This window comes from Coregonus lavaretus (genome assembly GCF_964263955.1).
Source record: "Coregonus lavaretus genome assembly, chromosome: 20".
NCBI lineage: Eukaryota > Metazoa > Chordata > Actinopteri > Salmoniformes > Salmonidae > Coregonus > Coregonus lavaretus.
The window spans coordinates 15,328,934-15,351,851 of NC_140007.1; the positions used below are offsets into that span (position 1 = coordinate 15,328,934).

Consider the following 22,918-nt stretch of genomic DNA (forward strand, 5'->3'; position numbering starts at 1 on the left):
AAGGGTTGTGTTGCAATTGGAAAGCTGGTCGGCTGCCTGCAATCCACTACAATCACTTACAATAAAACTGGCACCAGGGAGGGAAAACAGTGACACTTTTATTAAACAGGTTTGAGGTACGGTTTCTAAACAGTGCGATTTCTGAGAGGTGCGTTACATTTGCACAGTCGTTCCAGTGAGAGTTGAGTTTCGCACCAAAGCATCACTGTTGGGCCTGCACGGCAGAATCCAATCCAGTAGAATAGATTCCCCCTTGGATTGACACAAAACCTTTAAAGAATTGTTTTAGCAAATTCATTCCATTCTGGTTGTACTAATGTCAATTGACAATGACATCACTTGAACTCAACCTGATACAACAGCTTATAGCTGTATCTGAATGGAAATACATTAATTAAATACAAGCCAATTGCCCAACAAGCTGGTCACTAAACACCACAAATCATGTAGGGTTTTTATAGCCATTTATGACAGAGAAATCGATACCCAGATACCGGTGAACGCTCCCTTTGTTTTGTTGAGTGCAATGTTTTGTCCAGGTCTTTGTGAGGCCTGGTCGAAACATTACACTTGATAAAACGTGAGCTGAACAACGGAGTGCATTAAATCATGCTTTTATACTTTTTTGCAAGGATAACTGGTTGATGGTGCAGACTAACCGGTTAAGAAAATAACCCTTACTGACATCCCTATTATGAACCATTTGGCCATTTACCCATTAGCTGTTCCTGTGCTAGTAAACTCACCAGACGTCCACTCTTGCCACAGAGACTGGCGTACTTGAGCCAGGTCCGCATGTCCTCGTGGGGGTTGATGACCAGCGAACGAACCATTAGGATCCTCTGCCAGTCCTCCACGATCCGCTGGCAACCCTAGAGACAGAGAAACAAAGACAATCAATCATATAATTATTATTAATCAATCACATTTAATTTATAACGCCCTTTTAACATCAGCAGTTGTCACAACGTGCTTTACAGGAGACACGACCACACACCATCATGACCAGGTAGGTAGTATTTTATTTTTTGGGAAACATTCTCTAGAGCTCCCATACTCAACTGGTGGACCGGACCCGAACCCAGAACGGGGTCAACTACAATTTGTGTATATATTCAGTGCATTTGTAAAGTATTCAGACCCCTTTACTTTTTCAACATTTTGTTACATAACAGACTTACAGTGGGGAAAAAAAGTATTTAGTCAGCCACCAATTGTGCAAGTTCTCCCACTTAAAAAGATGAGAGGCCTGTAATTTTCATCATAGGTACACGTCAACTATGACAGACAAAATGAGAAAACAAATTCCAGAAAATCACATTGTTGGATTTTTAATGAATTTATTTGCAAATGATGGTGGAAAATAAGTATTTGGTCAATAACAAAAGTTTCTCAATAATTTGTTATATACCCTTTGTTGGCAATGACACAGGTCAAACGTTTTCTGTAAGTCTTCACAAGGTTTTCACACACTGTTGCTGATATTTTGGCCCATTCCTCCATGCAGATCTCCTCTAGAGCAGTGATGTTTTGGGGCTGTCGCTGGGCAACACGGACTTTCAACTCCCTCCAAAGATTTTCTATGGGGTTGAGATCTGGAGACTGGCTAGGCCACTCCAGGACCTTGAAATGCTTCTTACGAAGCCACTCCTTCGTTGCCCGTGCGTTGTGTTTGGGATCATTATCATGCTGAAAGACCCAGCCACGTTTCATCTTCAATGCCCTTGCTGATGGAAGGAGGTTTTCACTCAAAATCTCACGATACATGGCCCCATTCATTCTTTCCTTTACACGGATCAGTCGTCCTGGTCCCTTTGCAGAAAAACAGCCCCAAAGCATGATGTTTCCACCCCCATGCTTCACAGTAGGTATGGTGTTCTTTGGATGCAACTCAGCATTCTTTGTCCTCCAAACACGACGAGTTGAGTTTTTACCAAAAAGTTCTATTTTGGTTTCATCTGACAATATGACATTCGCCCAATCCTCTTCTGGATCATCCAAATGCACTCTAGCAAACTTCAGACGGGCCTGGACATGTACTGGCTTAAGCAGGGGGACACGTCTGGCACTGCAGGATTTGAGTCCCTTGCGGCGTAGTGTGTTACTGATGGTAGGCTTTGTTACTTTGGTCCCAGCTCTCTGCAGGTCATTCACTAGGTCCCCCCGTGTGGTTCTGGGATTTTTGCTCACCGTTCTTGTGATCATTTTGACCCCACGGGGTGAGATCTTGCGTGGAGCCCCAGATCGAGGAAGATTATCAGTGGTCTTGTATGTCTTCCATTTCCTAATAATTGCTCCCACAGTTGATTTCTTCAAACCAAGCTGCTTACCTATTGCAGATTCAGTCTTCCCAGCCTGGTGCAGGTCTACAATTTTGTTTCTGGTGTCCTTTGACAGCTCTTTGGTCTTGGCCATAGTGGAGTTTGGAGTGTGACTGTTTGAGGTTGTGGACAGGTGTCTTTTATACTGATAACAAGTTCAAACAGGTGCCATTAATACAGGTAACGAGTGGAGGACAGAGGTCTGTGAGAGCCAGAAATCTTGCTTGTTTGTAGGTGACCAAATACTTATTTTCCACCATAATTTGCAAATAAATTCATTAAAAATCCTACAATGTGATTTTTACCTATGATGAAAATTACAGGCCTCTCTCATCTTTTTAAGTGGGAGAACTTGCACAATTGGTGGCTGACTAAATACTTTTCCCCCCCACTGTATATCTGATAGATAATTATTAAAGTCATTTGCACCACCTGGTTGTGTTGTTTTAACAGAAAATCCAGTCTATAGAAAAGTTTGTGGTCATCCGCACATCCTTGTGGTCATACGATCGAAACGTTGTCAATAAAGCTGTGAATTGGGAACTTTAACAGTGTGCGGGCCTTCTTGTTCTTTAACAGGAAATCCAGGCCACCTGGTACGAGAAGCTCCACGAGTGGGAGTGAAGGAAAAGCAGCAAACAAGTGCTCAGCATATGTAGGAACTCCTTCAAGACTGTTGGAAAAGCATTCCAGGTGAAGCTGGTTGTCAGAATGCCAAGAGTGTGCAAAGCTGTCGTCAATGCAAAGGGTGGCTATTTGAAGAATCTCAAATATAAAATATATTTAGATTCGTTTAACACTTTTTTGGTTACTACATGATTCCATATGTGTTATTTCTCCTGCGTTGACTTGGCTGTGTGCTTATGGTCGTTGTCCTGTTGGAAGGTGAACCTTTGCCCCAGTCTGAGGTCCTGAGCGCTCTGGAGCAGGTTTTCAACAAGGATCTCTGTGTAATTCGCTCTGTTCATCTTTCCCTCGATCTTGACTAGTCTCCCAGTCCCTGCCACTGAAAAACATCCCCACAGCATGATGCTGCCACCACCATGCTTCACTGTAGGGATGGTGCCAGGTTTCCTCCAGACATGCGGCTTGGCATTCAGGCCAAAGAGTTCAATCTTGGTTTCATCAGACCAGAGAGTCTTGTTTCTCATGGTCTGAGAGTCCTTTAGGTGCCTTTTGGCAAACTCCAAACAGGCTGTCAGGTGCCTTTATTTGAGGGGTGGCTTCCGTCTGGCCACTCTAACATAAAGGCTTGATTGGTGGAGTGCTGCATAGATGGTTGTCCTTCTGGAAAGTTCTACCATCTCCACAGAGGAACTCTGGAGCTCTGTCAGAGTGACCATCGGGTTCTTGGTCACCTCCCTTACCAAAGCCCTTCTCCCCCGATTGCTCAGTTTGGCCGTGCAGCCAGCTCTAGGAAGAGTCTTGGTGGTTCCAAACTTCTTCCATTTAAGAATGATGGAGGCACTGTGTTCTTGTGGACCTTCAATGCTGCAGAAACTTTGGTACAGTTTTCCAGTTCTGTGCCTCGACAACAATCCGGTCTCTGAGCTCTACGGACAATTCCTTCGACCTCATGGCTTGGTTTTTGCTTTGACATGCACTGTCAATTGTGGGACCTTACATAGACAGGTGTGTGCCTTTCCAGATCATGTCCAAACTATTTAATTTACCACAGGTGGACTCCAATCAAGTTGTAGAAACATCTCAAGGATGATCAATGGAAACAGGATGCATCTGAGCTACATTTCGAGTCCCATAGCAAAGGGTCTGAATACTTATGTAAATAAGGTATTTCTTGTTTAGATTTTTAATAAATGTGCAAACATTTCTAAAAACCTGCTTTCACTTTGTCATTATGGGGTATTGTGTGTAGGCTGTAACGTAACAAAATTTGGAAAATGTAAAGGGGTCTGAATACTTTCCGAATGTACTGTGTGTGTGTGTATATATATATATATATATATATATATATATATATATATATATATATATATATAAACACTCAGCAAAAAAAGAAACGTCCTCTCACTGTCAACTGCGTTTATTATTCAGCAAACTTAAAATGTGTCAATATTTGTATGAACATAACAAGATTCAACAACTGAGACATAAACTGAACAAGTTCAACAGACATGTGACTAACATAAATTGAATAATGTGTCCCTAAACAAAGGGGGGGTCAAAATCAAAAGTAACAGTCAGTATCTGGTGTGGCCACCAGCTGCATTAAGTACTGCAGTGGATCTCCTCCTCATGGACTGCACCAGATTTGCCAGTTCTTGCTGTGAGATGTTACCCCACTCTTCCACCAAGGCACCTGCAAGTTCCCTGACATTTCTGGGGGGAATGGCCCTAGCCGTCACCCTCCGATCCAACAGGTCCCACACATGCTCAATGGGATTGAGATCCGGGATCTTCGATGGCCATGGCAGAACATTGACATTCCTGTCTTGCAGGAAATCATGCACAGAACGAGCAGTATGGCTGGTGGCATTGTCATGCTGGAGGGTCATATCAGGATGAGCCTGCTCGATGGGTACCACATGAGGGAGGAGGATGCCTTCCCTGTAAAGCACAGCGTTGAGATTGCCTGCAATGACAAACTCAGTCCGATGATGCTGTGACACACCACCCCAGACCATGACGGACCCTCCACCTCCAAGTCAATTCCGCTCCAGAGTACAGGCCTCGGTGTAACACTCATTCCTTCGACGATAAACGCGAATCCGACCATCACCCCTGGTGAGACAAAACCGCGACTCGTCACTGAAGAGGACTTTTTTCCAGTCCTGTCTAGTCCAGCAACGGTGGGTTTGTGCCCATAGGCGACGTTGTTGCCGGTGATGTCTGGTGAGGACCTGCCATACAACAGACCTACAAGCCCTCAGTCCAGCCTCTCTCAGCCTATTGCGGACAGTCTGAGCACTGATTGTGCGTTCCTGGTGTATCTCCGGCAGTTGTTGTTGCCATCCTGTACCTGTCCCGCAGGTGTGATGTTCGGATGTACCGATCCTGTGCAGGTGTTGTTACACGTGGTCTGCCACTGCGAGGACGATCAGCTGTCCATCTTGTCTCCCTGTATTGCTGTCTTAGGCATCTCACAATACAGCCATTGCAATTTATTGCCCTGGCCACATCTGCAGTCCTCATGCCTCCTTGCAGCATGCCTAAGGCACGTTCACGGAGATGAGCAGGCCCCTGGGCATCTTTCTTTTGGTGTTTTTCAGAGTCAGTAGAAAGGCCTCTTTAGTGTCCTAAGTAACTGTGACCTTAATTGCCTACCGTCTGTAAGCAGTTAGTGTCTTAACGACCGTTCCGCAGGTGCATGTTCATTAATTATTTATGATCATTGAACAAGCATGGGAAACAGTGTTTAAACCCTTTACAATTAATATCTGTGAAATTATTTGGATTTTAACAAATTATCTTTGAAAGACAGGGTCCTGAAAAAGGGACGTTTCTTTTTTTGCTGAGTTTATACAGTTGAAGTCAGAAGTTTACATACACCTTAGCCAAATACATTTAAACTCAGTTTTTTATAATTCCTGACATCTAATCCTAGTATAAATTCCCTGTCTCAGGTCAGTTAGGATCACCACTTTATTTTAAGAATGTGAAATGTCAGAATAATAGTAGAGAGAATGATTTATTTAAGCTTTTATTTCTTTCATCACATTCCCAGTGGGTCAGAAGTTTACATACACTCAATTAGTATTTGGTAGCATTGCCTTTAAATTGTTTAACTTGGGTCAAAGGTTTCTATTTTTGATTCATCAGACCAGAGGACATTTCTCAAAAAAGTACGATCGTTGTCCCCATGTGCAGTTGCAAACCGTAGTCTGGCTTTTTTATGGCGGTTTTGGAGCAGTGGCTTCTTCCTTGCTGAGCGGCCTTTCAGGTTATGTCAATATAGGACTCGTTTTACTGTGGATATAGATACTCTTGTACCTGTTTCCTCCAGCATCTTCACAAGGTCCTTTGCTGTTGTTCTGGGATTGATTTGCACCAAAGTACCTTCATCTCTAGGAGACAGAACGCGTCTCATTCCTGAGCGGTATGACGTCTGCGTGGTCCCATGGTGTTTATACTTGTGTAGTATGGTTTTACAGATGAACGTGGTACCTTCAGGCATTTGGAAATTGCTCCCAAGGATGAACCAGGTCTACAATTTATTTTCTGAGGTCTTGTCTGATTTCTTTTGATTTTCCCATGATGTCAAGCAAAGAGGCACTGAGTTTGAAGGTAGGCCTTGAAATACATCCACAGGTACACCTCCAATTGACTCAATGATGTCAATTAGCCTATCAGAAGCTTCTAAAGCCATGACATCATTTTCTGGAATTTTCCAAGCTGTTTAAAGGCACAGTCAACTTATTGTATGTAAACTTCTGACCCACTGGAATTGTGATACAGTGAATTATAAGTGAAATAATCTGTCTGTAAACAATTTTTGGAAAAATTACTTGTGTCATGCACAAAGTAGATGTCCTAACCGACTTGCCAAAACTATAGTTTGTTAACAAGAAATTTGTGGAGTGGTTGAAAAACGAGTATAAATGACTCCAACCTAAGTGTATGTAAACTTCCGACTTCAACTTTATATATATATATATATATATATATATATATATATATATATATATATATATATATATATATATATATATATATATATATATATATATAAAGTAGACTCATAAAGCTCAGATGTTTTTAATAAATGTTTTATACAAAGTAGCCGTGTAAAATACGGTGAAATGTGCAGACTGCCCACCCTTGAAAGACAAACAGCAACCAAGTTGTCCTTACCACGGACATGATTTCAAGGGGAAACTCCTGCAATATCCGTAGTAATTTTCCTTTCGTGATTTTCCTCAGTGGAATAACCTTAGCACAAATGATGGTTAAGAGAATGGTTAAGAGAAATTGGTTACCACTGTTTGTTTTTGGCAACGGAGCAACACAGTCCACCAGAACCCTGCTGAAAGGATTTTCAAAAGCAGGAATAGGCTACAAAGGTGCAACCGGCACAGTTTGGTTCAGTTTACCAGTACGCTGGCAAACGTGACAGGATTTACATTAAGCCACAGCATCCAATTTCAGACCAAGCAAGAAGAAGTTAAGCAAGATACGGTCCTAAGTCTTTTGACCCCAAGAATGGCCTGCCATACTACCATTGTGAGCCAACCTCAGTATCTCTTGTCGAAGTGTAACTGGAACGACAATTTGAGATACACTAGGCCAACTGTCTTGCCCAGAAGTGGCGCGAGAAAGCCATTTCCTCATCAGAACACCATCTCTGTCAAAGTAACCCACGCAAATTTCATCAAACTCCTCCTCTGGACACATCTCAGCAAAAACTGGGGAGAGAGAAGCATCTTTACTCTGTTCAGCAATAAGCTGCTTCCTAGACATCGATGTGTCAACTATAGGAACCTTCTCTTCTGTCGGAAATCCTACAAACTCGCTCACCTTTGGGGTTTTCAAAGGAGTGATCAACTCAGGATGTTTACCAAAATCAGGACCACACAAACGTCTCAGACAGATCGGAACATCGTTGGATAGCTGACATCCTCCTTAACACCAGACTTGCTCTCGGCAAACTTCTTAGACATAGCACCTAATACGGCACACGCTGAGAACACTCTAGGGTACTTTTCAGATAACCAATCAGGTTCCTCTACTCTGGGTTCCTTACAAAAGACAGGATTTGGCACAACCTTCTCTTCAGCCAAATCATTGCCCAAAATGAATGAGACCCCCTTGACAGGTAGGCTAGGCCTCACTCCAACGACCACAGGACCAGAAATAAGATCAGACTCAAGTACCACATTATATAAAGGAACTTTCATGCAACCCATGTCCACGCCTTCAACTAACACACTGTAATCAGAAGCTGAAGTGTCAGATAAAGGCAAAACACCTTCCAAAATGAACGACTGGGCTGCCACAGTGTCTCACAGTATCTTCACCAGCTGCTTAACAGCATCACCACTGTGCAAAGACACAAACCTGTCCGAAACAAGGGGTTCATAGACATCTGAATCAAAATCTTGTTTAGGCGATAAACCAGTCCCAACTAGAGACTTAACGGGCAAGAGTGCTCCCACAAGAAGAAATCGTTTATTCTCTCTAATTTTTCTGTTTCAACTTAGGAACTGTTGTCTGTATGACTCTGGGACCAACTCGTAAGCCCGATGTATAGCAGCTTTAACAGTGTCATAATCTGAACTCTGATCAAGAGATAAAGCGGCGTACACATTCTTTTCCCACCTTGGCGGAGCAGTGCCATTTAAGGGACGTGGCAATCCTCTCAAACAGAGTAAAATATTTTGTTGAAAGGCGGTACAAGCCGGCTGTTCCGACCAAGATCAAATTCTGTTGAGGGTGCAGGATGGCCTGACTTGATTCAGAGTACTTCCAGATCGCTGTCTTTTAATCGAATGGCCTGCTCGAGCTCAAAGTTCTGTTATTCCAATCTCTCCTCACGTTCTCTTTCCCTTTCCTTGTGCTCAAGCTCTAGTTTCTGTTCCCAATTTGCCTTTAGTTCAACCTCTCGCAGTTGCATATCTACGGGGTGTACTTTCCCACCCGTAGGAGCCTTTTCATCATCCTCCCTCTCCGAGAGGACTTCCTCCTCCACCAAAGCAGTATCGAATACCTCTTTGACTACTGCTTTTGAATCGGCAGGTGCCACTTTAATGTCATAATGCTTTGCAATGATGAGCATATTAGCCTTCCTACACAAGATGATGGATGACCCCTCCATTTTGTTACATTCCCCAATAAAATCATTGCTCAACAGAAAAAGGGAACAAATGAGCCACTGACAAACAGAACGAAACAGGTGGGGTTTTAAAATGGGCTCTGAAAGGCATCCATGGGGGTGCCTACTGACTGGGTTCTGGCTAAGCAAACTTGAGTAGGGTCTTAAACACCCACCATGGATGCCCACTAGACTTGCCTGATAAAAGACAAATTAAAAGAAAAGAAAACCCACACCAACTTAGGTTAGGGAAAATAAATGTGGAGCAAACCAAACGGGAACACAAAACAAAAGGCGTTCTAGCTCTTCCAACATCTCTAATGCCAACTGGAGCGCTTGGCCAGCCGCTCTTAAATAGCACCTGTGCCAGCACAGGTGAAACTAACGACTGACTAATGAGGCGACAGGTGCAACACATCCTGACCAACGAGGATGATTCCAATCAGGGAAAACCACACCCAAACAGAACCAATCTTGAGTCAAAAATGAAATCGAGCAAAACCCCAAAGCCTATAACAGTCCTAAAGCACTGTTTTTTTAAAGAGGACCCAGACTTTTATGTGGGGACACATGGTTCTCGTCTCAGGTGGTTCTCAGTTCACAGAAATGTTTTCCCCTTCATTCCAGGGGTGCATCCCAAATGGCACCCAATTCCCTATATAGTGCACTACTTTTGACCAGGAAGGGAATAGGGTGCTATTTAAGACACAGCCCAGGTTGTTTGACGGAGTGTGCGACTCTTGACAGATGTGTCAGGTTAGTCGCCAATAAATCACAGGAGAAGAAGAGCCTGTCAACACTTCACCCTGAGACTCTGGTGCTGCCATTAAACTAGCCCTGTTTTGTTCTGCTGGAGCCTCGCAATCCAACTCACCCCCCCCCCTCTTCTTTTATGAATGGAAAGAGTGGAACCATCAAGACCTTTCACAACACAGGTACATGAGATGGGTTTAGGGGTTTATATATCACCCTGGAAGACATGACAGGCCTTAAGGCCCTATGGAGATGTAAATAATAGCCTTGTTTGGTGTCTAGGCAACGAATTCAATCACTTTTTGACGACATCCCTTTTGATTTAAACAAAACTTTCTATACATTTTTGCCTATGGAAGAAGAATGCCAAAAAATTCAGGAGATAGAGGTGCTCAAATTTGACCCATTTTGCATACTCCACCACACCATAAGACATTCATGTCGTCACTGGAAAAAATTAACGGTTGAGTTTGATATAATTTATAAGCTTAAACACGGTTGTCAAACTAATTTCCAATAAAAATAAAAAATAAAGTTTTTGAAAAAACATTGCATTTTATTTACCTTTAACGTCAATTATCTAAAAATGCGTAAAAGTGTTTTTCATTTTCACATACAGTGCATTCGGAAAGAATTCAGACCCCTTCCCCTTTTCCACATTTTGTTATGTTACAGCCTTATTCTAAAATGGATTAAATAAAACATTTCCCTCATCAACCTACACACAATACCCCATAATAACAAAGTGAAAGCAGGCTTTTAGAAATGTTTGCATATTTAAAAATAAAAAACAGAAATACCTTATTTACATAAGTATTCAGACCCTTTGCTATGAGACTCGAAATTAAGGTCCCACAGTTGACAGTGTATGTCAGAGCAAAAACCAAGCCATGAGGTCGAAGGTATTGTCAGTAGAGCTCCGAGACAGGATTGTGTCGAGGCACAGATCTGGAGAAGGGTACCTAAAAATGTTTGCCGCATTGAAGGTCCCCAAGAACACAGGGGCTCCATCATTCTTAAATGGGAGAAGTTTGGAACCACCAAGACTCTTCCTAGAGCTGGCCGCCCAGTCAAACTGAGCAATCGAGGGCGAAGGGCCTTGGTCAGGGAGGTGACCAAGAACCCGATGGTCACTCTGACAGAGCTCCAGAGTTCCTCTGTGGAGATGGGAGAACCTTCCAGAAGGACAACCAGCTCTGCAGCACTCCACCAATCAGGCCTTTATTGTAGAGTGACCAGATGGAAGCCACTCCTCAGTAAAAGGCACATGACAGCCTGGTTGGAGTTTGCCAAAAGGCACCTAAAGACTCTCAGACAATGAGAAACAAGATTCTCTGGTCTGATGAAACCAAGATTGAACTCTTTGGCCTGAATGCCAAGCGTCACGTCTGGAGGAAACCTGGCACCATCCCTACAGTGAAGCATGGTGGTGGCAGCATCATGCTGTGGGGATGTTTTTCAGCGGCAGGGACTGGGAGACTAGTCAGGATCGAGGGAAAGATGAACGGATCAAAGTACAGAGAGATCCTTGGGCTTCGGGACAAGTCTCTGAATGTCCTTGAGTGGCCCAGCCAGAGCCCGGACTTGAACCCGATCAAACATCTTTGGAGAGATCTGAAAATAGCTGTGCAGCAACACTCCCCATCCAACCTGACAGCTTGAGAGGATCTACAGAGAAGGATGGGAGAAACTCCCCAAATACAGGTGTGCCAAGCTTGTAGTGTCATACCCAAGAAGACTCGAGGCTGTAATCACTGCCAAAGGTGCTTCAACAAAGTACTGAGTAAAGGGTCTGAATACTAATGTAAATTTAATATCTTTATTTTTTTATATATATACATTTGTAAAAATTTCTAAAAACGTTTTGCTTTGTCATTATGTGGTATTGTGTGTAGATTGATGAGGGGGAAAAAAACAATTGAATCTATTTTAGAATAAGGCTGTAATGTAACAAAATGTGGAATAAGTCAATGGGTCAGAATACTTTCCGAATGCACTGTATGTTGTAGCTTAGACCCTACTTTACATCATCTGAGGTTTTTGTGTTGTGCCCGCCATCGGTTGAGACATAACATGCTCTTGTATACAGGGTGGGTGTTATTTCAATCATAGAATTCATAGAATGGACCTATCCCTTCAGACCACTGCAATTTAGCTGGTACACCATTACATTTTTTAAATGAACTGTAATTCACCGTCAAATGTCAACTTAAATGTTCATGTCTATTCTATATCTTTCGATGATTTCAATAGGTTTCCTATGGAGGATTGACAGTATAATTAAAACAACTGATATTCCCATTCAAGTTAACATTCTCTGACTTGTGGACCTCCAAACATCTTTGTGGTACCATTTGAAAGTCAAAATGTAAATGTTATCCCCATTTTAGTAAATTTATCAGCCAAAGCATGACACCCACCCTGTATTCCTTTCCAATGATTAAAAAATGGATGTCTCATGGTATGGTGGGGTATACAAAATGGTTAAACTTTGAGCAACTATCTCTTGAAAGTTTTGACATTCAGGTCCAAAAGTCACTTTCTGAGTGAGCACTTCTACAATGGGCAAATACACTGAACAAAAATATAAACGCAACAAGTGTTGGTCCCATGTTTCATGAGCTGAAATAAAAGATTCCAGACATTTTCATTAGCACAAAAAGCTTATTTCTCTCAAATTTTGTGAACAAATTTGTTTACATCCCTGTTAGTAAGCATTTCTCCTTTGCCAATATAATCCATCCACCTGACAGGTGTGGCATATCAAGAAGCTGATTAAACAGCAATATCATTACACAGGTGTACCTTATGCTGGGGACAATAAAAGGCCACTCTAAAATGTGCAGTTCTGTCACAACACAATGCCACAGATGTCTCAAGTTTTGAGGTAGCATGCAATTGGCATGCTGACTGCAGGAATGTCCACCAGAGTTGTTGCCAGAGAATGTAATGTTAATTTCTCTACCATAAGCCGTAGTTTTAGAGAATTTGGCAGTACGTCCAACCGGCCTCACAACCGTGTTCCAGTTCCCGCCAATATCCTGAAATTTCGCACAGCCATTGAAGTGGAGTGGGACAACATTCCACAGGCCACAATCAACAGCCTGATCAACTCTATGCGAAGGAGATTCCTTATATGAACTGTAACTCTTTGAAATGGTTGCATGTTGCTTTTATATTTTTGTTCAGTATATGTATGGAAGGTTTCGTTCAAATCAGAAAGGGTACTGTCAAAAAGTGATTGAATTCAAATGGATTTACACAGATGTGTGTGTGTGTGTGTGTGTGTGTGTGTGAAAGAGAGAGAGATTGAAGTGTGTGAGCACACATGTGCGTGCCTATCTTGGGTGAAGACTCCAAATGTCAGTAACACTTGAGCTCTCAGAGACAGAGAGAAGAGACAGAGAGAAGAGAGAGAGGAGAGACAGAGAGAAGAGACAGAGAGGAGAGACAGAGAGGAGAGACAGAGATGAGACAGAGAGGAGAGACAGGAGAGACAGAGAGAAGAGAAGAGACAGAGAGAAGAGACGAGACATAGAGAAGAGAAGAGAGAAGAGAGAGTAGAGACAGGAGAGACATAGAGAAGAGAAGAGAGAGAGAAGAGAGAGAGAAGATAGAGTAGAGACAGAGGAGAGACAGAGAGAAGAGGAAAAGGAAGAGAAGAGCGAGAGAGAGAGAGAAGACAGAGAGAAGACAGAGAGAAGAGAGAGGAGAGAGAGAAGAGACAGGAGAGACAGAGAGAAGAGGAAGAGCGAGAGAGAGAGAGAGAGAGAGAGAGAGAGAGAGAGAGAGAGAGAGAGAGAGAGAGAGAGAGAGAGAGAGAGAGAGAGAGAGAGAGAGATATGAACTGCATTCAGTGCACTGTAACTCACCACACCTACTTTTAGGTTTTCAATTTGGCGTTCAGTCTGAACGTGTACCGACCCGACAGTGGCCTTAAAAGACCTCCAAGGGTTGTTTTGATTCCCAATTAGAGTCGGCGGTAATGGAACTAACTACACACAGCACATGGATCCAGTTCATTTTTAGTTTGGGTAATTTTCTGGATAGACTGACGTTCGTATTGAGTTGCACAGTCTTGGCCGGCGACCTCGTTTTCCTCCAGAGCGGCGGTTTTGTGGACTCTTTCATTTAGTCTTTTAACAAACTGTACACGATATAACTGTAATTATCGATAAAAAAATTGTAATCATTGTAATCAAAATCAGCCTGTCAGGAAGCATGCTTTTTGGAACAGGCTTGACAAAGGTTACAATATAAATAAGGAAAGTTAAGGATGGTTGTGATTCCTCAAGTTCATACTCTTGGTAAACGAACAACTCCAATAGGGGGAATACAACTGTCTGTTTTACCTCAAAACCAACAACAATGGTTTCAACTGTGCCGGAGTCTGGTAGAGCGGTAGTGCTTTTGACTCCGGACCACATAGCCCCATCTCGGCTACCTTCTGTCTAGGCCCCTACTCACTGTCTCCCCCTCTACATTCCCTGCTGTCCCTTCTGAAAAACTAATAAAAAAACATGTAAGGGGATGGGAGCTACAAAAAAACAAACAAACTAACAGGTAAACAGCAGTGGAGAGCTTCAAGTTCCACGTTGTCCACATCGCTGAGGACTTAACATGGTCCACACACATCGGCACACTCATGAAGAGGGCATGGCAGCACCTCTTCTCCCTCAGGAGGCTAAAGAGATTTGGCATGGGCCCTCAGATCCTCTAGAAGTTCTACAGCTGCACCATTGAGAGCATCTTGACTGGCTGCATCACCGCCTGGTATGGCAACTGCACCACCCTCGACCGCAAGGCTCTACAGAGGGTGGCGCAGACGGCCCAGTACATCACTGGGGCCGAGCTCCCTGCCATCCAGGACCTTTATACCAGGCCCAGAAAATTGCCAAAGACTTCAGCCACCCAAGCCATGGCATGTTCTCTGTGCTACTGTCTGGCAAGTGGTACCGAAGCATCAGGTCTCGGACCAAAAGGCTCCGAGACAGCTTCTATCTCCAAGCAATTAGACTGTTGAGTAACTAATCAATGGCCACCCGACTATCTATACCTGTATAGACGACACTATATATACAAAAGTATGTGGACACCCCTTCAAATTAGTGGATTCGGCTATTTCAGCCACACCTGATGCTGACAGGTGTATAAAATCGAGCACACAGCCATGCAATCTCCATAGACAAACATTGGCCGTAGAATGGCCTTACTGAAGAGCTCAGTGACTTTCAACATGGCACCGTCATAGGATGCCACCTTTCCAACAAGTCTAACAGTGCCCTGTTAGAGCTGCCCTGGTCAACTGTAAGTGCTGTTATTGTGAAGTGGAAACGTCTAGGAGCAACAACAGCTCAGCCACGAAGTGGTAGGCCACTTTAGCTCATAGAATGGGACCGAGTGTTGAAGTGCGTAAATATCGTCTGTCTTCGGTTGCAACACTCACTACAGAGTTCCAAACTGCCTCTGGAAGCAACGTCAGCACAATAACTGTTCGTCAGGAGCTTCATGAAATGGGTTGCCAGGAGAACGCTACCTGCCCCAATGCATAGTGCCAACTGTAAAGTTTGGTGGAGGAGGAATAATGGTCTGGGGCTGTTTTTCATGGTTCGGGCTAGGCCCCTTAGTCCCAGTGAAGGGAAATCTTAACGCTACAGCATACAAGGACATTCTAGACGATTCTGTGCTTCCAACTTTGTGGCAATAGATTGGGAAAGGCCCTTTCCTGTTTCAGCGTGACAATGTCCCCGTGCACAAAGCGAGGTCCATACAGAAATAGTTTGTCGAGATCGATGTGGAAGAACTTGACTGGCCTGAACAGAGCCCTGATCTCAACCCCATCGAATACCTTTGGGATTAATTGAAACACGGACTGCGAGCCAGACCGAAAGGTTGCTGGATCGAATCCCTGAGCCCACAAGGTAAAAATCTGTCTTTCTGCCCTTAAGCAAGGCAGTTAACCCCCAACAACAACTGCTCCCTGGGTGCCGATGACGTGGATATCGATTAAGGCAGCCCCCTGCACCTCTCTGATTCAAAGGGGTTGGGTTAAATGTGGAAGACACATTTCGGTTGAATGCATTCAGTTGTGCAACTGACTAGGTATCCCCCTTTCCCATTTCATATACCAACCTCACTAGGTTCTATCAAAGTGAATGGACAGTGTCCTAGGTTGTCCAGATGTGTTTGCAGGGGGCAGGTAACATCAAGTGAACAGGAAACGCATGTCAAACTCCTCAAGAAGTATGGAACATCATTCAGACTGAAGTGGTCTTCTATGCACTGTCATCCCTCAAGTTTATGTTTAAGCTGTGTGTATCATCCACTCCAATCACCTATAGCCTTTTCCACACGCTCCCTTAACCACCATCTCTCATGTTTCTGTGTGTGTGTGTGTGTGTGTGTGTGCGCGTACGTATGAATGTATACATGCATGTATGTGTCTATGAATGTGTGCGTGCGTGTATTTGTATGAGTGTGTGTGTCTGTGTGTATTTGTATGAGTGTGTGTGTCTGTGTGTATTTGTATGAGTGTGTGTGTCTGTGTGTATTTGTATGAGTGTGTGTGTCTGCGCTCCTCTCCAGTGTGTACCTGTAGCCTTTCCCACCAAGTGTCTCGGATGATGTCCCTCCTCTCCGGGACCAGCTTGTACTGGATGACCTCTTCCAGCTCCGACAGCATCTGACACGACACCATGGCCTGCACAACAACAACACTCAATCACTGTACAGCACCCCCACCTCTGGTAGCACTTCATTTCAAGGCACTACATTAGGACAACATTACTCATTCATAAGCTGCTCATATTTAATGGAGAACCACAGGTTGGTGTGCAGTGATACAGGAACATGAATGCTGTCATAATGGCAGTTTTATTAAGTATTACTTAATGGATTTGAGTGTTTATGTAGTACTTTTCCCACCAGGTGCTCAAAGTGTGTTTACAGTAAATGCATCGTTTACAGTAAATGCATTATTGTAGGGCTACCTGACTGAACAAACGTTTACTCTAGTCTTTTATCTGTATGTGGTGGATAGCTGTATGTTCTCCGTTGACCATTTTCACAAAACACATTCGATTGAAATTCTCCCTTGTTGAGAATGACTGACAGCAAGACGAGAGCCAAGCAATGTTCTCTTTCTTTCATAAAAATTGCTATCTGTGTCCGCCTCGACGCTGATGCTAACATTTCATCAGACAATATCTGTATAGGATAAACTCCTATGATGTTGCTCCAACGGTGGAATCTGAAAGGTTTGTTATATAATAGAGTAGACAGTAGAGGGACAGACAGATGTAGGGTAAACAACTACACATCTCCCTTTCAAGTCTCCAATTTAGTAACTAGATCAAAGTCGAGGCTGATCGTTATCATAACATCATGATGCTACCTTCTTCAAATGGTCATTGTAGACAATGACAAGCTTTTGCAAAAAAATGTATGCTACCTGGTTATATTTGATTTGTATGGAAAACACGGTCAGCACTTGCAAATACAATTTTACTTAGATTTATTACGGGCGGTCAAAATGGACGTAAATCGACCATAAAGCCTTCGCCACCTAGTTATATGGGCAAATGTTCTTGTGAAACATAATAATGAAAATAATCATTTGGTGGGTGCCTATATTTGTCCACATTAGTGGAGAGTGATGTTCTTACCCCATACGCTCTGCTGTAACTCTCTCCAGCCATGGCTGTCAGCTCCGCGTCCAGTAGATCTCTGGCCTTGTCGATACACTGGAATAACACACACGTAGGTACGCACGCACACACACGAAAAATGATTGTTTGATTACCAACTGGGAAATGGAGAGCTTCGTACAGAAGCAAAGTAAAGTCACAGACAATATTAAACTTAAAGCAAATACAAGTGAGTGATCAATCGGTGAGGTTGATAGGGGAACATATGTCATCCACATGTCTGCTTCTCAGTCTCTCTCTCTTTCCCGCTCCATCACTCCCACCTTACAGTAACAATAACGATGGCACCCTATTCCCTTTATGGTGCACTACTTTTGACCAGCATATAGAAAAGAGGGTGCAATTTGGGATTCAGACTTAGTATAGACTCTAGTTCCCCAAATCCCTCCTACCCCTACTTGTGTCAACTCCGGGCACCTCTAACCTGACAAAACCAATGGGTTTGGACTGAACCCAATTCATATAACAACCGCCTCTATTAAGGCATGGAATACTACACCAGTGAGTCATGGAATAGCACACCCTATTTTGCCTTGCCAACACAGACACATTGAGTTACTTTGATTAAGCCAGCCACCCGGCTTGTTAACACAAAATGAACCAATTATGGGCAGTCAAATGAACTGCTGAGGACTTGCACTTTGAAACAACTCTCTAATAGTTATGTAATAGTCTCCGCCGCCTCCAATCTCATTAGCTTCCACAAAGCATCCCAGCTACCTTTTGACTGATATTCAGTCAGAGAGGGAAAGAGAGTAAGAAAGAGAGAGAGAGAGAGAGAGAGAGAGAGAGAGAGAGAGAGAGAGAGCTGTTTCGAACGAGTGACAAAGAAAACAGAAACAGGTATCTTTTTGGAAAGCCCCCGCCTTATTGTCATGTGAAGGCTGTATCCTGTACACAGTCATTACCCAGGGCCAGTAACAGATGAGGAAGGACAAGAGGCTTTTCCAACACAGCTGTTGCAGCATGCCTAGAAGCAATTAGTTTTTTTTTTTTTTTTTGGGGGGGCGAGTGATTGCGTGCCAGAACGCCTGACAGTCATGCACAACAAGGAGTTGTACGGACGGACGGTCCCCTGAGTTCAGAACACAATGACACTGGTTCTTTAGCGACTTCAGTCAGCGATTAGTAATTTTACCTTAGCCAATGGTATTCAAAGTCCTTTTTAAATACAGTGCCTTTGGAAAGTATTCAGACCCCTTGACTTTTTCCAAATGTTGTTACGTTACAGCCTTATTCTAAAATGGATTAAAAAATACATAAATCCTCAGCAATCTACACACAATACCCCAAAACGACAAAGCGAAAAAAATTGTTTTTCACAAATGTATTAAAAATACAAAACAGAAATACCTTATTTACATAAATATCAGACCCTTTGCTATGCGACTCGAATTGAGCTCAGGTGTATCCTGTTTCCATTGATCATCATTGAGATGTTTCTACAACTTGATTGGAGTCCACCTGTGATAAATTCAATTGATTGGACAAGATTTGGAAAGGTACACAACTGTCTATAAAAGGTCCCATGTTGACAGTGCATGTCACAGCAAAAACCAAGCCATGATGTCGAAGGAATTGTCCGTAGAGCTCCGAGACAGGATTGTGTCGAGGCACAGATCTTGGGAAGGGTACCAAAAAATGTCTGCAGCATTGAAGGTCCCCAAGAACACAGTGCCCTCCATCATTCTTAAATGGAAGAAGTTTGGAACCACCAAGACTCTTCCTAGAGCTGGCCGCCCAGCCAAACCGAGCAATCGGGGGAGAAGGGCCTTGGTCAGGGAAGTGACCAAGAACCCGATGGTCACTCTGACAGAGCTCCAGAGTTCCTCTGTGGAGATGGGAGAACCTTCCAGAAGGACAACCATCTCTGCAGCACTCCACTAATCAGGCCTTTATGGTAGAGTGGCCAGACGGAAGCGACTCCTCAGTAAAAGGCACATGACAGCCAGCTTGGAGTTTGCCAAAAGGCACCTTAAGAAACAAGATTCACTGGTCTGATGAAACCAAGATTGAACTCTTTGGCCTGAATGCCAAGCGTCACGTCTGGAGGAAACCTTGCACCATCCCTACGGTGAAGCATGGTGGTGGCAGCATCATGCTATGGGGATGTTTTTCAGCGGCAGGGACTGTGAGACTAGTCAGGATCGAGGCAAAGATGAACGGAGCAAAGTACAGAGAGATCCTTGATGAAAACCTGCTCCAGAGCTCTCAGGACCTCAGACTGGGGTGAAGGTTCACCTTCCAACAGGACAATGACCCTAAGCACACAGCCAAGACAACGAGTAAAGGGTCTGAATACTTATGTAAATTTGATATTTCCGTTTTATTTTTTAAATTATAGAAATGCAAAAATGTAAAAAATAAAATAAATAAAAAACTGTTTTTGCTTTGTCATTATGGGGTATTGTGTGTCGATTGATGAGGGGAAAAATTAAATGTAATCAATTTTAAAATAATGTTGTAACATAACAAAATGTGGAAAAATTCAAGGGGTCTGAATATTTTCCGAAGGCACTGTATATACTGTATATATAAAAAATGCGTAACAAAAAAATTAATAGTACAGATTATTGTATGGGATAATATACAAATGTGTTTGTAAAAACTAATTTGAAAAAAAATGTTTTATTGAGTCAATTTTTTTATTAAGTTTCTTTCATTTTGATAAGAGATTAACATTTCATGAATTTAAGGTTATTTGTTGATGTAAAAATCAACATTTACCAATTTGAAGGTTTGGTCATTAGATTTGGGGTGGGGTCGCGAGAAATGATTGCCAAAAAAATGGGTTCCCCAGAAATTGTTGCGGGAAAAGATTGGGTCCCCGCTGAAAAAGTTTCAATACCATTGCCTTAGACGTACTGTAACTTTAATGGTAGTGTGGCTATAGCATGGTAGCATTATCTGTATTAGTTTCTGGAAAAACAGGTAGGGCCCATGCAATGACGAATCAACAGGACCTGTTTTATCCATCATACGAAAGCCAAAAGACGAGGATAAGGAAAACCATTGTTTTAAGAGTGCACCAGGCGGTTTCCAAATTATGTGACTTCAGGCGATAGGGGCTGTGGTACACTACATGATCAAAAGTATGTGGACACCTGCTCGTCGAACACATGATTCCAAAATCATGGGTATTAATATGGAGTTGGTCCCCCCTTGGCTCCTATAACAGCCTCCACTCTTCTGGGAAGGCTTTCCACTAGATGTTGGAACATTGCTGCGGGGACTTGCTTCCATTTAGCCACAAGAGCATTAGTGAGGTCGGGCACTGATGTTGGGCGATTAGGCCTGACTCGCAATCGGCGTTTCAATTCATCACAAAGGTGTTCGATGGGGTTGAGGTCAGGGCTCTGTACAGGCCAGTCAAGTTCTTCCACACCGATCTCGACAAACCATTTCTGTATGGACCTCGCTTTGTGCACGGGGGCATTGTCATGCTGAAACAGGAAAGGGCCTTCCTCAAACTGTTGCCACAAAGTTGGAAGCACAGAATCGTCTAGAATGTCATTGTATGCTGTAGCGTTACGATTCCCCTTCACTGGAACTAAGGGGCCTAGCCCAAACCATGAAAAACAGCCCCAGACCATTATTCCTCCACCAAACTTTACAGTTGACACTATGCATTCGGGCAGGTAGCGTTCTCCTGGCATCCGCCAAACCCAGATTCGTCCATCGGACTGCCAGATGGTGAAGAGTGATTCATCACTCTAGAGAATGCGTTTCCACTGCTCCATAGCCCAATGGTGGCAAGCTTTACACCAAACCAGCCAACGCTTGGCATTATGCATGGTGATCTTAGGCTTGGTGCGGCTGCTCAGCCATGTAAACCCATTTCATGAAGCTCCCGATGAACAGTTATTGTGCTGACATTTCTTCCAGAGGCAGTTTGGAACTCGGTAGTGAGAGTTGCAACCGAGGACAGACGATTATTTCACACTATGTGCTTCAGCATTCGGCAGTCCCGTTCTGTGAGCTTATGTGGCCTACCACTTCGCGGCTGAGCCGTTGTTGCTCCTAGACGTTTCCATTTCACAATAACAGCACTTACAGTTGACCATGCAGCTCTAGCAGGGCAGGAATTTTACAAACTGACTTGTTGGAAAGGTGGCATCCTATGACGGTGCCACGTTTAAAGTCACTAAGCTCTTCAATAAGGCCATTCTACTGACAGTGTTTGTCTATGGAGATTGCATGGATGTGTGCTCAATTTTATACACTTGTCAGCAACGGGTGTGCCTGAAATAGCCAAATCCACTAATTTGAAGGGTGTCCACATACTTTTATACATAGTGTATGTCATGGCTATATTGGCGCTATAAATGGTTGTTGTTAGGGAAAGCAATACTGTTGTGTCTAACGGGAACACTGTAGGAAAAGATAAATTATTTCAGCTGATTTACAACATTGACGTATGACGTACACGCCACTCCTACCCCAAAGAAAGTCGCAGAGTACAACGGTCTGGAATCAAAAGACTTAAGCGCAAGGATTACCAAGCATATCCGGAAGACAACTGAGCTCATGGTGACATTTTGGCTTCAACCCTTTCCCCATCTGGTTTTCATTCAGCCTCATTCAATGTGAACAGGCTTATCGTCAAATAATCGCCTTTTTCCCTTTTCAGTGGCAGGAAACCTATAGGCCACACCTGGAGTTAATCTGAGAATTAGAGGGGAGACAAAGGATCGGGGAGCACGCAGTGTGCATGTCTCTGGGGGTTAGGGTAAAAGAGTGACTGGCTGAATGGGTCTACAGGGGCCGGAGGAACACAGGTGTGCACCGGTGTCAGCGGTCGATCCAGACCATGTCAAATACTCCACTGTCATCTAGCCTGGATGGATCGACCCCCAGAGACCATGATCATTGCAGACTCCATCGCTCATCCCACAAGGAAGCTAATCTTATGGGACAGACTTTGTTGATACCTTGCTTATTTAGCTGCGGGGTGAAAGTTACGATGATTTACAACTGGGAGTTACATAACGATTCCACACCAAGGAAGTGCCACATGTTAAAATAAAAAGCTGTTGGATGTTTTATTCCTTCCATGAAAGGAAGGATTCTTGTTGGAGCATTTGTGAGGTCATCGATACATGTATACAGAACAAAAATATAAACGCAACATGTAAAGTGATTAAAGAATAGATGCCGGAAATTTTCCATATGCACAAAAACCTTATTTTTCTCAAATGTTGTGCACAAATTATTTTACATCCCTGTTAGTGAGCATTTCTCCTTTGCCAAGACAATCAATCCATCTGACAGGTGTGGCATATCAAGAAGCTGATTAAACTGCATGATCATTACACAGGTGCACCTTGTGCTGGGGACAATAAAAGGTCACTCTAAAATGTGCAGTTTTG

At 43.3% G+C, this 22,918-nt stretch overlaps 1 protein-coding gene across 2 annotated transcripts in view; it reads right to left on the minus strand.

Moving 5' to 3' along the window:
• mtor (mechanistic target of rapamycin kinase) overlaps window positions 1-22,918 on the minus strand; it is a 155,283-nt gene that overhangs the window by 30,754 nt on the left and 101,611 nt on the right. For both annotated transcript variants that reach the window (XM_084184822.1, XM_084184821.1), the window contains exons 33-35: window positions 17,508-17,585; window positions 16,436-16,543; window positions 747-872 (exon numbers count right to left, since the gene is read on the minus strand). In XM_084184822.1, coding sequence (XP_084040948.1) covers window positions 747-872; window positions 16,436-16,543; window positions 17,508-17,585 — 312 coding nt within the window. The remainder of the gene's footprint in view (window positions 1-746; window positions 873-16,435; window positions 16,544-17,507; window positions 17,586-22,918) is intronic.